This window comes from Vidua macroura, chromosome 6 (assembly GCF_024509145.1).
Source record: "Vidua macroura isolate BioBank_ID:100142 chromosome 6, ASM2450914v1, whole genome shotgun sequence".
Classification (NCBI taxonomy): Eukaryota; Metazoa; Chordata; class Aves; order Passeriformes; family Viduidae; genus Vidua; species Vidua macroura.
In genome coordinates, this window is record NC_071576.1 from 15,414,867 (window position 1) to 15,434,646 (window position 19,780).

The window sequence follows — 19,780 nt, forward strand, 5'->3', positions numbered from 1 at the left end:
AAAGCAGTTCTGAACTTTAACAAAAATGGGTGAATAACTTAAGAGAATAGAGTGGGAAGGCAACCCAATTCAACTTCAAATGATTAATTACTTTGTGCTTTGAAGTGAATTTCTACTCCAGCATTAACAGGCTGCTTCCCTTAGACTATTTTTTTTAATTCAAAGGAATTCATGGCCAACAGGGTAAGAATTTAGGAAAAGGAATATTTTCTCCAGTAAAATACAGTTACAGAGAGTTTCAAGACACAAGTTTCAGTTTAGCTGGGATTCTTCTTCCTTTGTGGTATTATTAACATGCAATATGGTTTCCTCTCTGGGGCACAAGGTGGATTTGAGGGGCCAGAGGGACAGTGAACAAGTGAGTGTGTGAGAAACCAGTAGGGTAAAAATTCTCATCTCATTGCTTCATAAATGAACTTCAGAGCAGCAATGTTGCTTAGGCTACATATTTTTCAAAACATCTTAGAGAATTTCCGTTCTGTAGGAAATTTCATGAAGTTCCTTTGTGAAACAGGAATTTTAGGTTTTGATTAGCCAATGATTACTAGGATCTTTTTACAAAATGTATTCCTAAATAAAATATTTTATGTTAACAGAAGTATTTTCCTATCATTCCTCTTAAAAATTTGTCATCCAACTAATATAAAGAAACCAAAATGCAGTTTGAACTACAACTGTAAGAGCCATTTGGTTTATCCATACCTCGACAGAATATAACCTGACAATGAAAACAACAGCATCCATTAGGAAAAGGACACCTAGTTTTTTAGGTCAATTACTGCATTTTAATTACCTCTGAACTTCCAATAAATTTCAGTGTCTGTTTCTGTCTATAAGAGACACAGGATTCCTCCACAGGAGTGTACCTAGTTGTACAGGCAGGGAGTTTTATGCTTCCCTGGGTTATATTAAACACAACTGTGACTTTGGTATATGACATTTGCTTATGATCAACATTTCAGAAAAATCATGCCTTCATTTCTATTGTGTGCTTGTGATATTAGAATCAGCCTCCATTTCAACATCACATAAGCTATTTCTTACTGATGCCACAGAAGTCTCTAATCTATAATAGCACTAATATTTTTTTACAAGAGAAAGAAAAAAAAAACCTGTCAGTCACCCTCAAATACTTCCTACTGTGTCTCCCACAGGTTTCTTACAGAAAACATATTTTTTGTCAAAAAAACTCATACACTGTAGATCAATATATGCCAGAACCAACCTTCAATTTGGTTAAGGTATGCATATCTGCAATGAAATCCAGCACTTCGCCAACATACTGCCTCATGCATTCCATTGCTGCTGTTCCACACTAAAACATAAAAGAAATAAGTTTAAGTACTGGGTTTTGCTTCACCAGAATACAATTAGTCTGTCTCAAATTCTTTATTTTACTTTTTAGTTAGAATAATTAGGAATAGGTATTCTTTGATGTTCTTCTCACTGTATTATCTCCTCTTATCTGATTATAGTATGAGAAGATAGCCCAGCTGCTCTAATTTCTTCATGCATCATAAAATACTCTTATCTATGACAGCAATAAAAGATCAACTGATGAAATTTTCAAGAATATTCTTGTCATGTCATCCTGAAATTTACAGTGCTCCAGAATCAAAGTCTTAAAAACTCAATGAGAATTGAACAACTCAGTTTTTCAAGCAGCTGAGCATTTCTGCAATTGGAACCAATCAGTTACAATCAAAGAAAACAAAATTCACAGGCACAGATGCCCTTATTTCACATTAATCATAACGGAAAAACAGTTTAAATAACTTCAGGTCTTTTATGTGTAAACATCACTAAAATGAGCATCACTGAAATGTATTATGTTTTTTCCTTTACACAAAAACTAATGAATATTTCTTGTGTATTCCTGAAGAAAAAGTATTCAAAATACAGCATCTTAATGGCACTTAAGCTATGCAGTGCTCCAGTTAGATCATAAAGGTATAAGCTTATTGAGAAGCCACCTGTGCCAGAGCAAAAACAACCTCAAAGGGAAAATACAAGGATTCAATGTGGTACTTGCTGTATTTGTGCACTACAGATTTTCATAATCCTTTTCCTAGAACAGTGAGAAATGTGAATCTGGCCCTCAGCAAGCACAAGATGTGCCTGAGGTGCATAAAGCAGTCAACAGAACAAAGCTGTCAGATTAAATAAGGGCTTTGAATAGATCAGAGAGCCCTGCAGGGAAGCTGTCCAAAGGTGATGCTACCGACCCACTAGGTATCACATAAACCTCTGTTCATATGTTAATAGTCTGAGGTGAAGAAAATGCTACCTGAATTCAACAGGAATTATGGATGCCTCATTCTTAGGGGCCAAGAAAACAAAATGCATAACTTTTGAGGCTAAATTATCACATTATTAAATTAGATACCTTTTTGAAGTCACCAAAATCTACTTTATCCTAAGTTATAAGCTCAGGGCAGAGCACTGCAGTAATGTTTTCTTCTGTAAACTACTGTTCTTTGACCTCTTTTTGATTACCTGCACTTTGAAGCATAGAAGCTGATTATCCTATCTGAGCATACAAATGAACTAGATTTAGTTTTAGTCACAGAATTATTAAGCCACAGTTGAGTTTTAGTGGCTGAAAATAGAAAAACTGCTAGCATTCTATATTTAAACAACTGACCTGGGCACTCCTCATTTTTTTATGTTCCCTTACTATGCCACCTTCTGGCTTTTCAAATGTTGTTCCTGTCAGTTCCCATGACAGAATAAAAACCAGTAAAACATGGTCATTGGGAATCCTGTCAGTATATCCTCCATCCAGTTTGTGTGCACTAAGGATTCGACCTGGCTTTTAGAATATCAAACAATAGAACTATGAAAGAGACTACACTCCAATCTCTGAAAATAAATGCTCAGTTGCACAAGACTTCTCTCCAATAACTTATTCTGTTTCATGCAAGCAGTAGGCAGCCTAATTTTCTATGTTTTCTTCTGAAATGATCATGTTCCTATCACACTTTGTAACACCAGTATTAGTCTATCTATTCAAAGCAAGTATAAATTAAAATATCCTGTTGGGAGGAAAGGTATTATTGAAGATTGGCATTTAAAAAATCACGCACTTCAGAAGATACATGGGAAAGATCATCCCTAAAGCTGACACACACACAGGGAAACAAGTTTTTCTCACTCAGCTTGTAAAGCAAACCTTGGCTAACCCTCTTCCATCTGCTTGGGTACTCAGTCACATGTGTCATGGAGCAAGTCAAGACCTCCCATTGTGCTACTTCCTCCCATATTCACCAGGTGCACATTCAGTGCCTGGGCAAGGAGTACTTGTAATTTAGCTCCACTCATCAGCAGGATACAGATGAATGACTTACACATTACTAGAAAAATACCATTAACTCCCTTCTTTAATCAGATAATCTTTTATGAGAATGGAGGCAATGGCTTGTAGCTTTCCATCCTGCTACCATTTTTATGCATTCAGCTGGTCTGCTCCCCACTGAGAATTGCAGATCTTTGATTTGTCTTTTTGAGCACACGCTCCACTGAAGTCAGTTATATGACTAAAGGTTATATCAGTGAAAGCAAGGGAAGCAACATCAAATTCAGAAAGTTTTCCACTGTTAATAAAAATAATGAAGCATCTCAACCTCTGCCTGTAATCCATCTTGCCAATCAGAGGAGAAATGAAAAGGAAAGAGCATTAAAATGAAGCAAAGCAAGCTGAAGAAGATGTATTTTTAAAAAAAATCAGGACAACAGAACTAAGAAATGGACTTTGGTTCAGTACTTACTCCAGGCATTGAGGCAATCATCTGTTTATGTAGGATTGTTGACTCAGCTAGTTTTGTTCCAGCATCTGCACAAACAAACTAAGAAGAAATTAAAGACAAGTTATTTTTGAGGAACCTGAAGACACTAATAATTTATTCATTATTTCATTAAAATCTGTTCAGATCTCTTCTTGCTTTTATTCATAGTAATTTGCCTTTAGAGATCTCTTTCTTTATAAACAACCTACTTAACTCCCTATTATAAATGAGATAAAATTATTGAAAAAAAAATCTGACTTTAATGTGCTTAATTAACACATATGCTATGCAGAAGCAGTTTGAAGAATATTGTGTAACAAATCAGACTTTCTTTATTAAAAAATATATATTTGCCATTTCTTCCATTTCTTTCCTCTCATTATAGAGTGAACCATGATAGAGAAGGATAAGGCAGGATGCCATATTTTATATGAAGAGTTTAGAAGTTGACAACATACTAATATGGTGTGGTATAACTTCTGCACAATACTACATAAACAAGTTGTTTCTGAGACATGGTCAATGTCATGCTATTACAATAGAATATCTCTCATTGCTTTTCTTATGCTTTTATTTTATCCTTTTTCTTGTTTCTTTTTGTTTCCAAATCCCTTGACCTAAAATCTCCAATGTCCACATCATTCATACATTAAACTTGCTAATGCTGTTATTTAATTACTATAAACTTCAATAATGCATTGGACGCCCTGCAAATTATTTGCTGGCTCCTACAACTTCTTGTCCTAACATTATATCTGCACTTGAACCATGTTTGTCCATAGTGATGCAATGTAACTTTCTAAGAAAGAACAGACAGAAAATAACTGTCAACTAAGGTTTAAGCCTTAATCTTCCTTCTGATTAAAAATTAATTGATACTATAGTACTTTCACAAACTGAGACAGATATTGACTACCATATTTTATGGGTGTCTAATGCATATATGTTAGCAGAATTCTCAATAACTGACTGCTCTTCATGAAAGTATTTCAAAATATCCTTTACATCCCTAGAATTTACTCTTAAACTTCCACAAGCTTTACAATAAAACAGATCAGGTACACTGAATCTTAGAGACTGACTGAACAAGCAAATTCTAAAGAGACACCAGTACAATTTGAAGTCAATGGAAATCCTGAAGATGAAATGTGAGCAGGAAAAAAGTACTGGGAAACAAAATGCTGTGTGAAGAAGCAGTTCCTATGGAAACCCATGGAACAGCAGCATGTACATGATGGCTTTCATTTGCTAGGACAAATCAAGAAGACAGTCTTTCCGTACCCTTTATCATCCACAACTCCTATGCAAAGATTGGAGTGATCTGGTTAAAAATTCTCATTCTTTGTAAAGTGGGACAAAGTTAACTCTCATCTTAGTCTTAGTGTCACCAGTGACACTGATGGCACTATGTAACCTGGATAAACGTGGGTGTCAAATGTACCTTTCTAGGAACTCCTTTGTTAGTCAGCCCACGACTGATCTATCATTAAATTAAAGTGCTCATAGCTCCTTTGTTATCTGGAACAGTTTGACAGAATCTCTGTATTCTGTGTGCACTGTCTGTATAGAACCTTGCATACAGGCTAACATGTCCATGGAGACATGACTGTTGGAAATTAAAACCATTTCTGTTTGGTGCTGTGTTAACTCTGCTATGTCTTTATTCATTCAAAAGCATATAATTTGAATTAATATCGTAGTGGCTTTGTGTGGTAAAGAGGTGAACCAATCCCTTAATTCTATTAATGGCACCAGAGAACATTTAAAAAATAAGAGACATATGCATTTTTACTGGTAGATTTTATTTAAATTTCTTACATTACAGTGGTGCTTAAGATGGGCTTAGTGGTTACTATGGTATTGCAATTCCAGAGGCTGTTGAGTGATTCAGACCACATACTACTGAGAGCTGCCAATTTACAGTCAATGGGAGAAGCAGTCATCATGCCTCCAGTAGGCATCTATGGCAGATGGTCTGAATACAACCCCTATTCTTCACCACTGACTGCATAAAAACAGAATTTGGCTGCTTTGGATAGCAGGAAATATGAATCACTTCATCAGCCTCTGAAAGAGAGACATCATAAAAGACATTTATATCCACATTAGATGCTGTTGTGTAAGGTATGAATACATCCCAAAGTGAATACAGCATATGGGAGCAGTGCTAGGATGAAAACCCAGGCAAACACCATTTTATCTCTACGAGGTAAGGTAATGTAAGAGAGAGTTTTGCTTACTGAGTCTCTCAGGCAATTGACTCAATATGAAGCACAAGTGTAAATCAGTTAAACCCCACTGCTAAAATTGACATGGCCTGTTTGCATTCTCCAATGACACATTCAGGAAGGACTAGACAAGGGGATTGTCATGCTTTGGGGTAGCCACAGGACTGAACTATAGGAGTAATGCAGAATAATTGCTTTATTCTGTAACACAGGAAAAATCGGTTCAAATCAACAAAAACCAATGTACATGGTATCAAGGTGCCTCACTGCAGCCATAAGACAGAAAGAGGTTGGTGGTTGTTATTTGATGGTATTGACTGGGACTGAAAAAAGTAAGTTTGAGTTTAATAATAATTAACAACCCAAAAAAATACAAACTTGTGCTTTTTAATTGAAATGGATTTTAAAAAACAACCCTTAAGCATCAAAATAAAAAATCCATGTGTTAGTCTTCCCTTCCCAACTTCTTCCGCTAACACTGATGGCATAAGAATTGTTTTCAGGGTTATCCTAACTGACTTATTATTTCATTTGTCAGTATTATTTCTCTGTCAACTGGCAATCACTTACTTACTATGAGTAGTGTACCAGTATTCAAAAGAAAATGAGTTCATAGTAAGCTACATGAAGTTTTGACCCATCATGGGAAGGGAAAGAGTGAATAGAGCTGTGATGCTGGGAGCATTATGAGGGATCTACATAATAAACACCTCACCTAGACCTTATAAAGTGCTGTTATGTGGTCCCCTATAATTTTAAGTTTCAAATTTAAGTTCCTAACATATCATTGTTACCTCATTGTAAACAATGAGACCCCTTATGGGTCCCTTCCAACTCAAGATATATTCTGTGATCTTCAATATATCAGCAGTGATGCACAGGTCATTATCATTATGAGAAATTTGGATTCCAAATTTAGTTTCTTAAATTTTAATGTAGGAGCCTAAATATATGCACCAATGCATACAAATGCAACTGGACTTGGATTTTAAAAGTTCTTGCTTCCCCAGACATTGCTGGTAGTTTCTGTAACCATGTTGGACTCAGTTCTTCAGCCTCTGCCCCACTCCCACTCTGGGCTAAGACAGGATCAGTGTGAGAATTACGTCAGAATTCCCTGTACCTGCACCAACAGCAGCAGATTCATGTCTGGTAAGGGCGACTTTAACTTGAGTGCTTGCAGTAACTCCAATATAACACAGCGTGTCAAGTAGAATTTGTCCCTTTCCTGCAACAAAAAAACACAGAATTATGAATGTCCTGAAATTCACTGACAGCCACTAGTAAACAATAAAGATACTTTTTATCTAAGTTTGAGAATAACAAAATTACAAAAATGTACCAGTTTCTGCTGTCTAAAAAAAAAAGCCAACATCACTCATAATTTATATAATTCTACAGACTTAATGAACAGACATCAACGAAGGTGATTTTTCTTTGCTGTTTTATCAGACATTATATCCAAGATTTAGTATTTCGCACATGAAATACAGACAGATTTTATAAAATAGTTATAAAACCCAGGTATGCAAACACAGCTTTCATTAAGTAGTCCCATGAAAAGAGAAAAGAAGAAAGCAGTAAGAAATTACACAGAAGAACAAAACTGGCATAGTATTTAGCATTATACTTTCACTGGAGCTGCCAAAACCAGTCTATATTTCACCATACTCTTTTTCTGTTGTTATTCCCCTTTAAAAAAAGAGTGCCTCCACTACAGCTGCTTGGACCATCTATTTCCACTCATTAGACTGGCAGTACTTTTCCACTTCCACAATAAAAACAGTCTTGGCTACAGCTGCTACAACAGAAACACTTTAAAACATAGGGAGAAATCAGCCAGTAGAGATTAGAACACAGAAGTCTAAGAATAGAGTTGTAGGGCTGAGTCAGCAAGGAGTACAAGAGATAAGATGGCCTTGTTATACATCTTACTTTGACATTCTCCAACTTTAGACAATAAGATAAAAACATGAAACAAATCTATAGCCTGCTACTAACCACAGCAGCTCTAGAATTTTGATAAGCAGGAGCGCTGTGCTCTAATTTCAGACAACCATCAGAGATGAAATAAATGGTCTAATAATGAGAGCATATCCAAAGTGTGCTTAAAATCTAAAACCTGGTATCCTGCATCTTGTAAATCCCATGCACTTGCCTGCTCACTTAAATGTGTGAAAAATTCTACTCAGTCAGGGCCTCAGTTTCTCCACAAAATCTGTAAAATGGGATTATTTGTCTCTTTCTCAGAGAAGTTTTATGAGGTTAATTAGTGAGAGACAATTTGAAGGCCACCTCCAGCTGCACACAGGAGAAGCTGAAAGTGAGCTTTTGTTGCAGCAGACCAAGCAGTCACCAGTGCTCCTCTTCAGAGAACTGCTGTCCCCACACTGCCTGTGTGCCATACTGTCTAACAAAGCTTGCAGCAGTAGTGCCTGTCTCCCACAGCACCCACGTATCCCTGAATGAAAACAGATTTTAAGTATCAAGCTTTGATTTGAGAGAAGGTGCCAAAACAACAGAATGGTGTGTATTTCATGGAAGTTATGACATGAAAGTTATGACCAGGCTGTGAATCAAGAGACTGTACTCCAAGCTCCTAGTTTCCTCTTCAATTACATGGAGTGTGCAGACAGATGACACATTTAGATGACAGAATGGGTCCCAAACTGCAGTCCTTGTCCTTGTCTGACTATACTTTTGCAGTCTAGGCAGCTAAACTTGCAGGATCAACACTCCAGAATCAGCTGTATTATGAAACCATTTCCTGAGGGGACAAATATTCAAAAGTCACACATTCCACATGCATGAGTGGTGCTCTGATAAAAAATATACAATATAAGAATATCCAGGAGAGGCCAGATGGGAACAAATGTCTTCAGTAAGTTATCTCCAACAAGGCCATAAGCAGAAGCAAAAGGAAGAATAAGAACAAGGCAAGCATGTATAATTTCACCAACTATTTTCAGCTCAGGGAACTTTTGAGCTCAGTGTGGTTTCTGTATAATTCAAAACTCTCAATGTATTTCTCTTCCACGTAACTGTCCATTGACCTCTGGGACTCATGCCAACCTTTAGCACAAATGGTGCTTGGTAAAGTGTCACTGTTGAAGAATCACTTCCCTTTACTTGCTTTGACTAGTTCCTTAGTATTTTCTTTACACTAGAAAGTAATTAAATTACCTATCCCTGTCTGGATCACTTGGGACCTTGCAGACCTCCCTCACATTCCCATCAGTTGCTGCTCTTTCAGACCGAAGAGCTCTGACTTAGTTGTTCTGTATGTGGAACTCCAACCGTTTGATCATTCTTTCTATCATTACCTGAACTTTCTCTCACACTACAATATTCTGAGTGGGAATGGAGAACCAGAATGGTGCATAATACCCATGGCGTAAACAAATCCTGATTACTTGTTAGAATTCCCCAGGAAGCGTGTCCCTTCCCACCATCGTATGCCTTCCCAGACTTGTGACACAGACACTACGCAGTACCACACTCAAGTCAGTTGACATTTACATCCCCAAAGAATGGACAGAAGTTCCTATCAGTAACCCAGTCCAGTAGCCTACACATACTGAAAAAGAAGGAAGACATAATTCTTAGTAAAATAAGTAAAACTAAGTAAAATAAAGTAAAAGCATTCAGCTATTTTACATACCAACATCTATGCTATACAGGATATAACTGGGCCATAAAAAATTGCTTTGTCAGAACACTAGAAAGGAAGCATAGGCTTCATGAATTCCATCTTTTCTTGGCTTTAGGGATAATACAACAGGTAACTGCCTCTTTCTCAAAGAAGTCTCCTGTCTCACAGTCTAAACTCTTAACATTTGTTAATCACATGTGATGAAGAGAGATTGAGCAAAATCAGGCAAAATGGTTTTTTGACATCTGATCTCTTGCTTCCTGCCCTGTACATCAGCAGTAATGACATATAAGTCAGTGGCCCAGAGTATCCTTCCTACCCAAGTCTACTTATTCCTCTCATCCTGCTGGTGATAAATATGTATAAACTTTATATTCTGCCACAAAGCCATAGTCCCTTGAGAGTAACACCCAGGGGAGCCACATGTATAAATCTACCAGATAGATACCAGAAGCATCAAGAATACACTACTTCAGCCACTGCTTAGCCAAATTAACTCTCACAAATGTCTGTGCATCCCTACAGAAAACAGCTTTTCAACCTTCAAACTGTAATGAACCACATGTCAATATGGAGAACATGAAGCTACTGAAATTCTAGTATTACCTCAGGGTCCAAACTTAGTAATAAGAGTCAATTTGGACCTTTAATGGAGATTGCTATCTGGCTATGTAAGCCAGTATAAAGTAAAAATCTTTATTTTATCACTGCTGCTACTACAGTAGCAATTAAAAATATTGAAATCTGCCTCTTAATATTCTTTAAAAGATTCAATAGCAAAATCATGTGGCATTCTGCATTTATTTAGTAAGGGACAACAGAACACCAGCAAAAGGCTAAGTTTAGGTTCAAGCTTCTGCAGCTGTAAGAGATAAGAAAGCCAGAAAGTGTCCATTTAGGACTTTAAGATACTTGAAAGGAAAACTAAAGATAAGAAGATTACTATCCACAGAGGAGATGGTACTCTCAACTGAGAGTTCCAAAGGCACTGAAAAAAACAAATTCCCGACCTGGAACAGAAACTCGGACAAGGAAGTATCAGATTGACGTTGAGTCTTCAGGCTCCAAGACAAGAGAAACTCAGATATTCCTGCCACAGGGTATTAGGAAAACGCTGGAGTAAAAGTTTTGGAGTGGTTGTACAGCACTGACCTCTACAAAGTGCATGTCAGAGTAGCTTGCTCTTTGAAAAGACAAGAATCCTCCACAGCTTAGCTGAAAGTTGGTATTTTGTTCCAGTCGTCACACTCAAAGTTGCAAAACAAGCGATTACATTTGAATAGTTTCAATGCTTACAATCATATTCCTTCTGGAATTCACTTCTATGTGGTCCTCTACCACAATACTCTTATTTACCTACAGTGACTTCCACTGTAGAGAAACATCATAACTGATTTGGTGGTTTTTTCCAACAGCAGTCATTAATTTGACACTTCTAAGGCAAAACTATGGTAAGCTTTCAGAAATAGCAAAGATAATGTAGTGTGGAGTTCCACTAAATTAACTATTTTGTGGCTATACAATGCCGAACATTCACTAATGCTTCCATTTCTGGGTCATCAGGTTGCATTAAACTAAATCAAGAAGATTTTACCAAGCACTGTAATCCAAGCTTCCTGTGTGCAATTAAGTACTCACTACATTAACAGATCAACCAGGAAGCATGCAAGAAACACGTGTGGGTTTTCTAATACCATGGTTTTAATTACATTTTTCTGAAACTGCAGAGCCTGAGGAAAGTGAAAAATTTCTTGTAGTTCACCATTTGCTTTAGCAGATACATGAAACACTCTGATAAGACCACAAATGCAAGAGGAGTATCTTTGCTTCAGTTTTAAATGAGGTTTTTCTGTTTCAATGAAAAAACCCACTATTAGACTTCAAGTTAACATTTTACTCACTTTGCCTTGCCCAAAGCCTTAACTATAGATACAATTTGAAATAATTCCAAAAGCTAGGCAATCTCTTCTGTATTCAGGATTATTCCATTGTATAAACTCTTCTCTTTCAAATTAGACAAAAAGCTAGTACTTGCTTGCTGTCATTAAACATACTGTTAATTAATTTCGATTTAATGCTGCAAACCATTACATTTTGTAAACATGTTTCTTATTTTCTTGTGGTGCAGTTTTTCCATGAGAATGTCATTGCTTTTATCATTTCTTCTTCACTGTTTGTACAGTGATATTTTAAGTCTTAACAAGACTCAAAGAATGCATGTTCCAGTTGTACATTATCAAAATAGAAAATCATGTAGCTACTTATGACAGAATGTTTCCTGAGGATTAATTACTGTTCTGACAAATGTAGCAAGGATGGAAAACTGTGCACTCAGTGGCTAAAGCAACTTTTTTGCTCAGTACCTTGACAATCTATGTTATGTAATGGAGTATATATGACCATGGGTTCAATTGCTTTTTTGTTGTTAAACTTCTCACTGATAGCTACAAAAATGAACCCAAGTAATAACTGTTACTTGTACACCATGGCTTTCATCCAGGAATCTTTAAAACTTTTAAAAAGTGTACATATACCGTTCTTTTTTACACAGCAACAGCCAAAGGAAAATACCCAATACAGAATGAACAGGATCTAAGATGGAAAGCTCCTAACTTGGAGTCTTCCATTTTAGTTAGTTGTCTACTGCCTCCCCTCACAGCTGTGCTCTCAAAAGGCACTACCAGGAATATTTAAGTTTTTACTCACAAGTGTGAGTGGCTAAACTTGTGCACTAGGAAAGATATGACTGTACAGACATTTTAGGTGATGCATGAATACCAGGTATCTTCTCAACATGAAAAAAAAATGTCCAAGTCACAAAATCACAACAAAATACTTTTCTGAGCAACATCTGCAGCTGGTTCCCATCATCTGCATCTTTACTGTGAATGTAAAACTTAGCATTATTAACAGGCACTGAACCATGATCACTACTCGATTAACCAAACTATGTTAAAACTGTTGACATGCCTGAAACTTGATACTGATTCCATCTTTACTTCCATACTACTTGTGGGAAGCATGACTTTGTCCTATTTTTCACTTGTCCCTGAAGAAAAAGACAGTGTCACTGTTACCTTGGTGAAGGCTCGGTAGCACAAACCACAGAGTTCCACCAGGTAGGCCAGAGTGAAGACAGCATTCTGAATTACAAAACTCAGTAATTTTGAAAAAGGTTCCAGAAGACTCTGCAATGACATGTGTTACAGAAATCAATAACTCATTGCCCAAAAAAGCAAAGAAGTATTCCAACTCTGAAACGCCTGAATGGAAGAGCATTATTTTTAGCTCAGAGGCTATCTGCCTGGGATTCACACTGTTTTGGTCAAACAGCTGTATCATATGCCTCCATGCTTCTGTCACAACTTAGAAACAAAAAGTTAGAAAATAATTTCACTTGTGATACAGTGTTTATAAGAGATATTGTATAGTTTATGCAGGGAAATCTCACTGGCTTCAGTGGAATTGTACTGAAAAAGGTCTAAGGAAGCTCATTACTCTTTCTTTTAAAGAAAAAAATAGAGGAGAAAAAAAAAAAAAAAGAGAACATCAAATCTTTAAGAAGACATACATTCACACCCACACAAGAATGTAATTCTACCCCCACTTTACTGTAACCTAGATTCCAAAGCTCTTATCATTCTCCAAACACTATGGGACTGCACAATTTTATGCTAATATATAATACTTTCCTAGCCAGGGGATATGAACACATTCATACAATTGCACAGGCTGGCTACATCTGAGGCAATAGAATTTTGTCTTCTTGGAACTTACCCTGGTGGCACTAGTGGTAGGTATCTTCAGCAAGCAAATCATGATTCTTAAACTGGAGTCTAAAGAACACTGAACATATTTGAAGGCAAAAAGAAAAAGAAACTAAGTTAGTGCCTTTCTGTGTACATATCTTGCTTATAGTGGTAGCTGGTAGCAGCTAGGAATAGCTTAAAAGTAAAGTCTGAAAAATTATCCCTGATGATTAATTTTTAATTATTTTCTCTAAACTGGCTTATTCTTGAACAAAATCATATTCCCTCAGTGGGGTATAGGTGCATACCATCAACCTTATTTTATATGTCTGTGCTTTGTTCTGGACTATGATATTTTCCCTCACATATTAAGACATCTCACAACGTGTAACATTGGAATGTGCCATGGCAGCAGCTGTTTCAGATTCCTTAAGTTGTTCCTTATGATGTAATCTTTATTTCAAGTAAATCACACAGGTTACAGCACTGAATGGACTTTTCAGGATCAATACATTGTCTTGCCTCACCCCTGCTGTAAACATCTAGAATATCAGTGTTCCCTACGACCCTAAAGAAAAGAACAGGAGATTGAAAGTTCAGGGGCAAGCAATTCCTTTTCTTGTATCACTAATAATACCTCCCATGAACAGAAGGGAAATCAGAGTAAACCCTCCACCTAAAGGTTCTGTGAATGGTGGGTATGCAGTTGGAACCACTAAGATCCAATTAATTTCTTTTTATTTATTTCAGTTACATAAGATACAGCAGATTGGGGTAGCTAGTACACAGAGGGAATGGTTGTTGCCTGTTTGTCTTAGTAAGTGCTGAAGGATAATGCCACAATTTACCAAAATCTAAAGATGTTTCAAGATCTGACTATTGCATAATAGTGCCAAGCAATTTAATATCATTCATGTAGCCAGGTGGTGACAACCAATTTAAAAGACAATGCTATCAGTCATAGATTTAGATTTTGGATCTCTCAGCCGATACGGAACAACACTGCTTTGTATAGTAGAAATTATCACTGGGTTCATTCACACCATAGGAAACAGATTAAGTGCATCAGAATTCCATTTGTTTTACTGGAGTTTACTGGAAAGACTCAGAAGTTTTTACTGTGTCTGCTGAAATATACACACCAGGAGATGAGATCCTGCTGTATGTCTTCTGAGCTCTGATAAATCAGAGCCCAGAGCTTCTGGATTCAGTTTCTGTGACAATATTCTACTACAACCAGAACTACAACCTGGTCAGCCAAACAGGCTAGGTCCAAGTCCCAATAGTCTCAGCTCTCTCTGCCTGTCTGACTACTGTGTACTTTTAGCAAATTAACTAGGTGCTGCTGCTTCTTAAGAGTTTTATGTAGTTTCAACAGTTAAAACCAGATGAATTTTCATTGTCTAAATACTGTATTTTGATCTAACAGAGACAGGACATAGAAAATGCATAGGAGAAAGAAGTGAAAAGTACCCTGATCAGAGTTGCTGTTGTTACCCACAGAAAACATAATTAAAGGGATGGATCAGAGATACAATAAATCCAGTCCTCTGGAAACATCAGCTGAATCATTAGGAAACATTCACAACAAACCACTCTGATTGGTTATCCACAGTTTCTGCACATTTTCAGCACATCCTGACCAATGGCAATATAGCTTGTTTCAGATGTTCACACATCATACCTTAAGAGGCAAAACACACGGGAGTTTAGTAAGGAAGGTCTGAAACTGGTTACTAATTGTGGTCCAGAGATTGCTGGGGGAATCCATCGGCAAGGCTTCCATAAAGGCAGCAATGTTTTCCAAACAGCGTAGCATCGCACCCCCTGCTGGCAAATTCTTTTTGTTGTTTAAACCCTGGGAAACGAAACGAGAACTGTGAACAATCATGCACATGCAGAAATGGTCCCTGACACGGTATTTGGAAGTGCTGAGGTTAATTTGTTGAAATCAAATACTGCATACTTTTTATATTATGTTAATGATAGTGTTGTGCTGGAAATTTGTATATGTGAAAGTTAGTCTAGCAGTTCCTAAAGTACAGACAAAAGATTTTGAGCCAAAATATTATAAGCAGAGTTCTAACTCATAATCTGCTTAGACTGGCATGGCAGTAGAAAAAGCAAAACTCAAAGTATTCAGCAGCAGATTTTTCATGTTTTCCTTTAGACACTTTTAAAGAAGATATGTTCATTTATGTTCTGTAGACCATGTATGCTTTTGTGGCTTGTGTGGGTGAGCCCTGAAAAGACATGAATAGTTTTACAGTGATGCCAACATCTTGTATGAGACAATTGCCATGCTCTTGGAAGAGCAGGATACATGCAAGTGACTAGTTCTAGCAGAAGGAAAAATGATACAGTAGAAATAAGCCAGCTGCATAGAAGGCAGTCAGTGAAAGGCAGGCAATAGATTTTTGGAATATTTTAGAGAAACTGTCGTCAGATAAAATGAAGAGGGAGAACTGAGATGTATGAGTAGAAATGTTCCTGAAAACACAAAGCAATGGCTGGCAAAGAAATGGGACACACTACCAATAGTGAGGACAGCCTAATTACTTCAAGGGAGGACAAAACAAAAACTCAGTGTTTTTGATGAAGCAAGTTTGAACTCGAATGAGGAGAAATGACCCTGATAATGCTAATAAAATTAGCATCACTAACCAATTGTCAACATAGCCAATTGTCAACATACCTCTAACAGCTGGCTCAGAGCAGCGATGGAACTCAGCTCACTGAAGTCCATCAGGGACATAGCTAAGGTCCGTAAAAAGCTTCCATCTGAAATTTGAATGACATTTTTGCACTGGCTGTTCATACAGAGGAAACTGAGGGTCAGAAATGCTCTCAGGTATTGCACATTACCTTTAATAATGCTCTGGAAGAGCTGAGGGAAGATGCCATTGGGAGCCAGCTGATGGAACACACAACGGAGGAACTGCTTGGCCACACCTGCAGCATTTCCAGGGATCATCATGCTGAAATAGAAGGGAAAAGAAAAGAAGACAAAAATTGCATTGCAGATTAAACACTTGTCATTGCTGACTACATGGAGGGACTGCACGATTTTATGCTTGAGGAAATGGAAATGATGAGGAAATAAAAACGATGCTATTCTTTTTAATTATGGAATTGTTCAGTTTTGAGTGAGACACTCAAAACCAGAAATGTCCTGATCCTGAAAAAAAGTACAGCATGTTGGCTTTATGACTTGAGCTCAACTATGAATAGATAAAAAAATTACATACACATACTTAAAGTATTTGTCTCAATAAATACCTGTATTTTTCCTGAGTCTCCACATAGTTTTATTTGTGAGTCATCTGAATTTGAAACATAATCCTGCTCTCACCTTGTGTATTTCAGTGACACATAATAAGGTTTCTGGCTTTTCATAAAACACATGAACAACAGGTAAACAAAAACATTATAATATTCATTTGCCTCTTGCAGTCTCCTTCAAAAGATGAATTACTCCCTAATCACTCAGAAATGAATGGTTTAATTTTAAAAGCCAAAGTATTATCTATTTACTCATAAATTGTACATGCTTTACAGCTTCACAAAATGAATTTATCCTATTCAGCATCTGATTAACATAATGAGGCATCACTACCAAGGATTCTCCATGGCCAAGGAGGATTCACTTGATTGAATTTATGGAGATAGTTAATCAAGACAAATACTGAACACAGAACCAATTAGAAAAAGCTGCACTGAAATTGTGAAGACCAAACAGCATCTGAATCTGATTTTTTCCAGCTTTAACACATATGAATATGAGCTCCTGTTCATCTCCAGAAAATACAGGATATTTGAAATAAGTGTAAAGGGCAGGTTTTTCCTTTTACTCACAAATATAAAATAACTTTTTTTTTTAAGTTATTTTTTTTTTAATTTTTTTTTTAAGTTAAATTTAGTTGATTTTAGGGTCAGGGAAGATGATGCTTTAGATCGATTGTTTCACTTTTGTCAAGGTATCCTTTGCTACCATACCTTTCTGCTTGATTAGAAAAACTGGTACTTGATGCCAACCTGGAATAAAAATAAAAAAGAAATTGAAGTTCATATGCTTTTTTTTGTGTGTCCGTGTTTCATTTTTAAGTAAGCCAATAAAGTACCATTTTAAATAAATAACACAGAGGAATTTTAGAGAACAGTTAAAATGTTAACATAAAGATCTTCTGAAGAGCACCTAAATTCAGAAAAATCATGTTTGCATGACATAAATTCTATTCAGTCCTGCAGTCTCACTAATGCTCAACTGCTCTAAAGACAAATTTTGCCTCCCTCTAGTAGCACAAAGATAATGAAGTAATGTTTTTGTCCTACAGCATATCATGGATAACTAATTTTTTTAGAGAGAAAAAAAGTTTGCCAAAAGCTGCCTACTGACTGAATAGTTTCTGATTAATGCAGCAACACAGACTAAGGAAAAAGTTTTTGCTTGGCCCTCTAAATTGAGGCTTCTAGTTTCAGATATTGGCATCTAAATAACTAGCCTAATTTCAAAACCACTAATTACCTACAAGCTTTTCCAAAGTCAGATGAGAACTACTGTATTCTCAAAAATCAGGTCATTTATTTTAGTACATAAATATAGACTTTAAAGCCAAATATGGGCATTCAGTGGTGAAAATACGAAACACAATCTTAAAGTAAAATCATGCACTTCAATATGCAGGACACATAAATGCATAGAAACAGGACTTACAATATCAAAGCAAAACACCTTTAATACCAAAAGCCACTAAAAAAGCTGTACACTGTAAAGCCAATACAAAGATAGACACTGGAAGCATCCCTTATATACAAAATAAAATTCTTAATTTAATCTGCTGCAAATCAGTATTTCAGATGGTATTAGTGGAAAAGTCCATAGAGCTACACTGTTTCATATCTGATCTTCAATGGGATTTTTTTGATTAATGATCGTTTTATCCCGGATTTAGCTGTTGCTTATCCCTGGTCACACCCGGTTCTGAAGACAGTTTCCTGTCTAATCAACTAATAAAATCCAAAAAGGACACTAAGGCAGCTCAGTCAATTTTCATGAATTATGCATGACAAGCTGGGGACACAACGTACTTCCAACAATGCAATAATCTCTAACTTGATGGTGCAGGGGATTAAAGATTATATTATCTTCAGTTGTTCTAGCATAAATCAGAAAACCACATTAGAGTTCCTGACTCCAGTATTGTTAAGAGGAATCCACACTAAAATACAACATATTATTTCTGGTGTGCAAAGCTAATTCTGGGTGAGAAAGGTCTGAAGCTACCATCAAGCAATACAGGCTTTTATTCTGGAATGACTGTAGCATCAGCTTACATTAAGGCACACAAGGATTTCTGCAGAATGCAATCAGATCAACCACATGCCCAATGGACATGACATCTATTTTCAAAAATCTACTGAAGTACAGAAACACAATAATGTAAAATCTTTATTCTAAAAGAAATCAAAGTCAAATGTTTTTCTCTCCTTTTGGATGTGATAATGCAAGCATGGGTTTGTGACAAACAAAACACCAGGTTTCCAGCTTTGGAAAAACTTCACCTGACATGAACTACAGTAAACACTTGGGAATATCTGAAACTTTCCGAAATGTATGGTCTGTATATAGTTATCATTACTACTCTAAATATTTTATTGCACAAATGCCATGAACTCTCATCATCACCTCCACTTTGCAGGCCACAAAGCAGAACAGGAAATGGATGTGTTCAAATCTGTACACGTTAGGAACAGAAGTTAAGCTTTTCACAGCTCCTCACTAACTCAAGCCTAAATTAAACTTTCAAACACAGCTTTAATGCTTGGAAAGCTAAATCTCACTGGAAATCAGTTAAATAAGAATCATCAAGTCAAAAATCTTGATTAAGGAACCAGATCATAAATTTAAATGCATGTCAGAGTCTTAGAAACACTTCAGCCTTTAACGTCAGTAACTTGAACCCAGAAATTTTTTTCCCTTCTGAAAATCCCAACAGATGCCTGTCTGTGCCAGTGGGTACCCAAGTAACTTTTGAAAATCTTTCTGTGTGTTGTTTAGGTCCTGAAACACCTTGAACTTCCTAACTCCTTATTTTCCCTTCTGTCCATGAAAGTAGTAGCTCTTTTAGTAAGAATAAAAATGCAAAAAGTCATTTTCACTTCTGCTGTTAGATGGGTATTTGGAGCTATATATATATATGGCACCACTTGATGAAAGAGCAAGGTACATATATGAGGCACCTGAATGCCTCTCTGCTTATATATACTACTTATTTTACCATATACTCTTATTGTACCTAGAATTTGTCAGAAATTGCAACCAGCAGGAACAAGACATGACATTTACCAGGAATACCCCATGTTGCA

General features: G+C 36.6%; 1 protein-coding gene across 3 annotated transcripts in view; it reads right to left on the reverse strand.

Moving 5' to 3' along the window:
* Positions 1-19,780, reverse strand: part of UNC79 (unc-79 homolog, NALCN channel complex subunit) — a 106,244-nt gene that overhangs the window by 13,261 nt on the left and 73,203 nt on the right. For all 3 annotated transcript variants that reach the window (XM_053979214.1, XM_053979213.1, XM_053979215.1), the window contains 9 exons: positions 17,411-17,449; positions 16,280-16,392; positions 16,110-16,195; positions 15,099-15,272; positions 13,443-13,511; positions 12,743-12,853; positions 7,137-7,241; positions 3,768-3,845; positions 1,226-1,315 (listed from right to left, as the gene is read on the reverse strand). In XM_053979214.1, the coding sequence (XP_053835189.1) occupies positions 1,226-1,315; positions 3,768-3,845; positions 7,137-7,241; positions 12,743-12,853; positions 13,443-13,511; positions 15,099-15,272; positions 16,110-16,195; positions 16,280-16,392; positions 17,411-17,449 (865 nt within the window). The remainder of the gene's footprint in view (positions 1-1,225; positions 1,316-3,767; positions 3,846-7,136; positions 7,242-12,742; positions 12,854-13,442; positions 13,512-15,098; positions 15,273-16,109; positions 16,196-16,279; positions 16,393-17,410; positions 17,450-19,780) is intronic.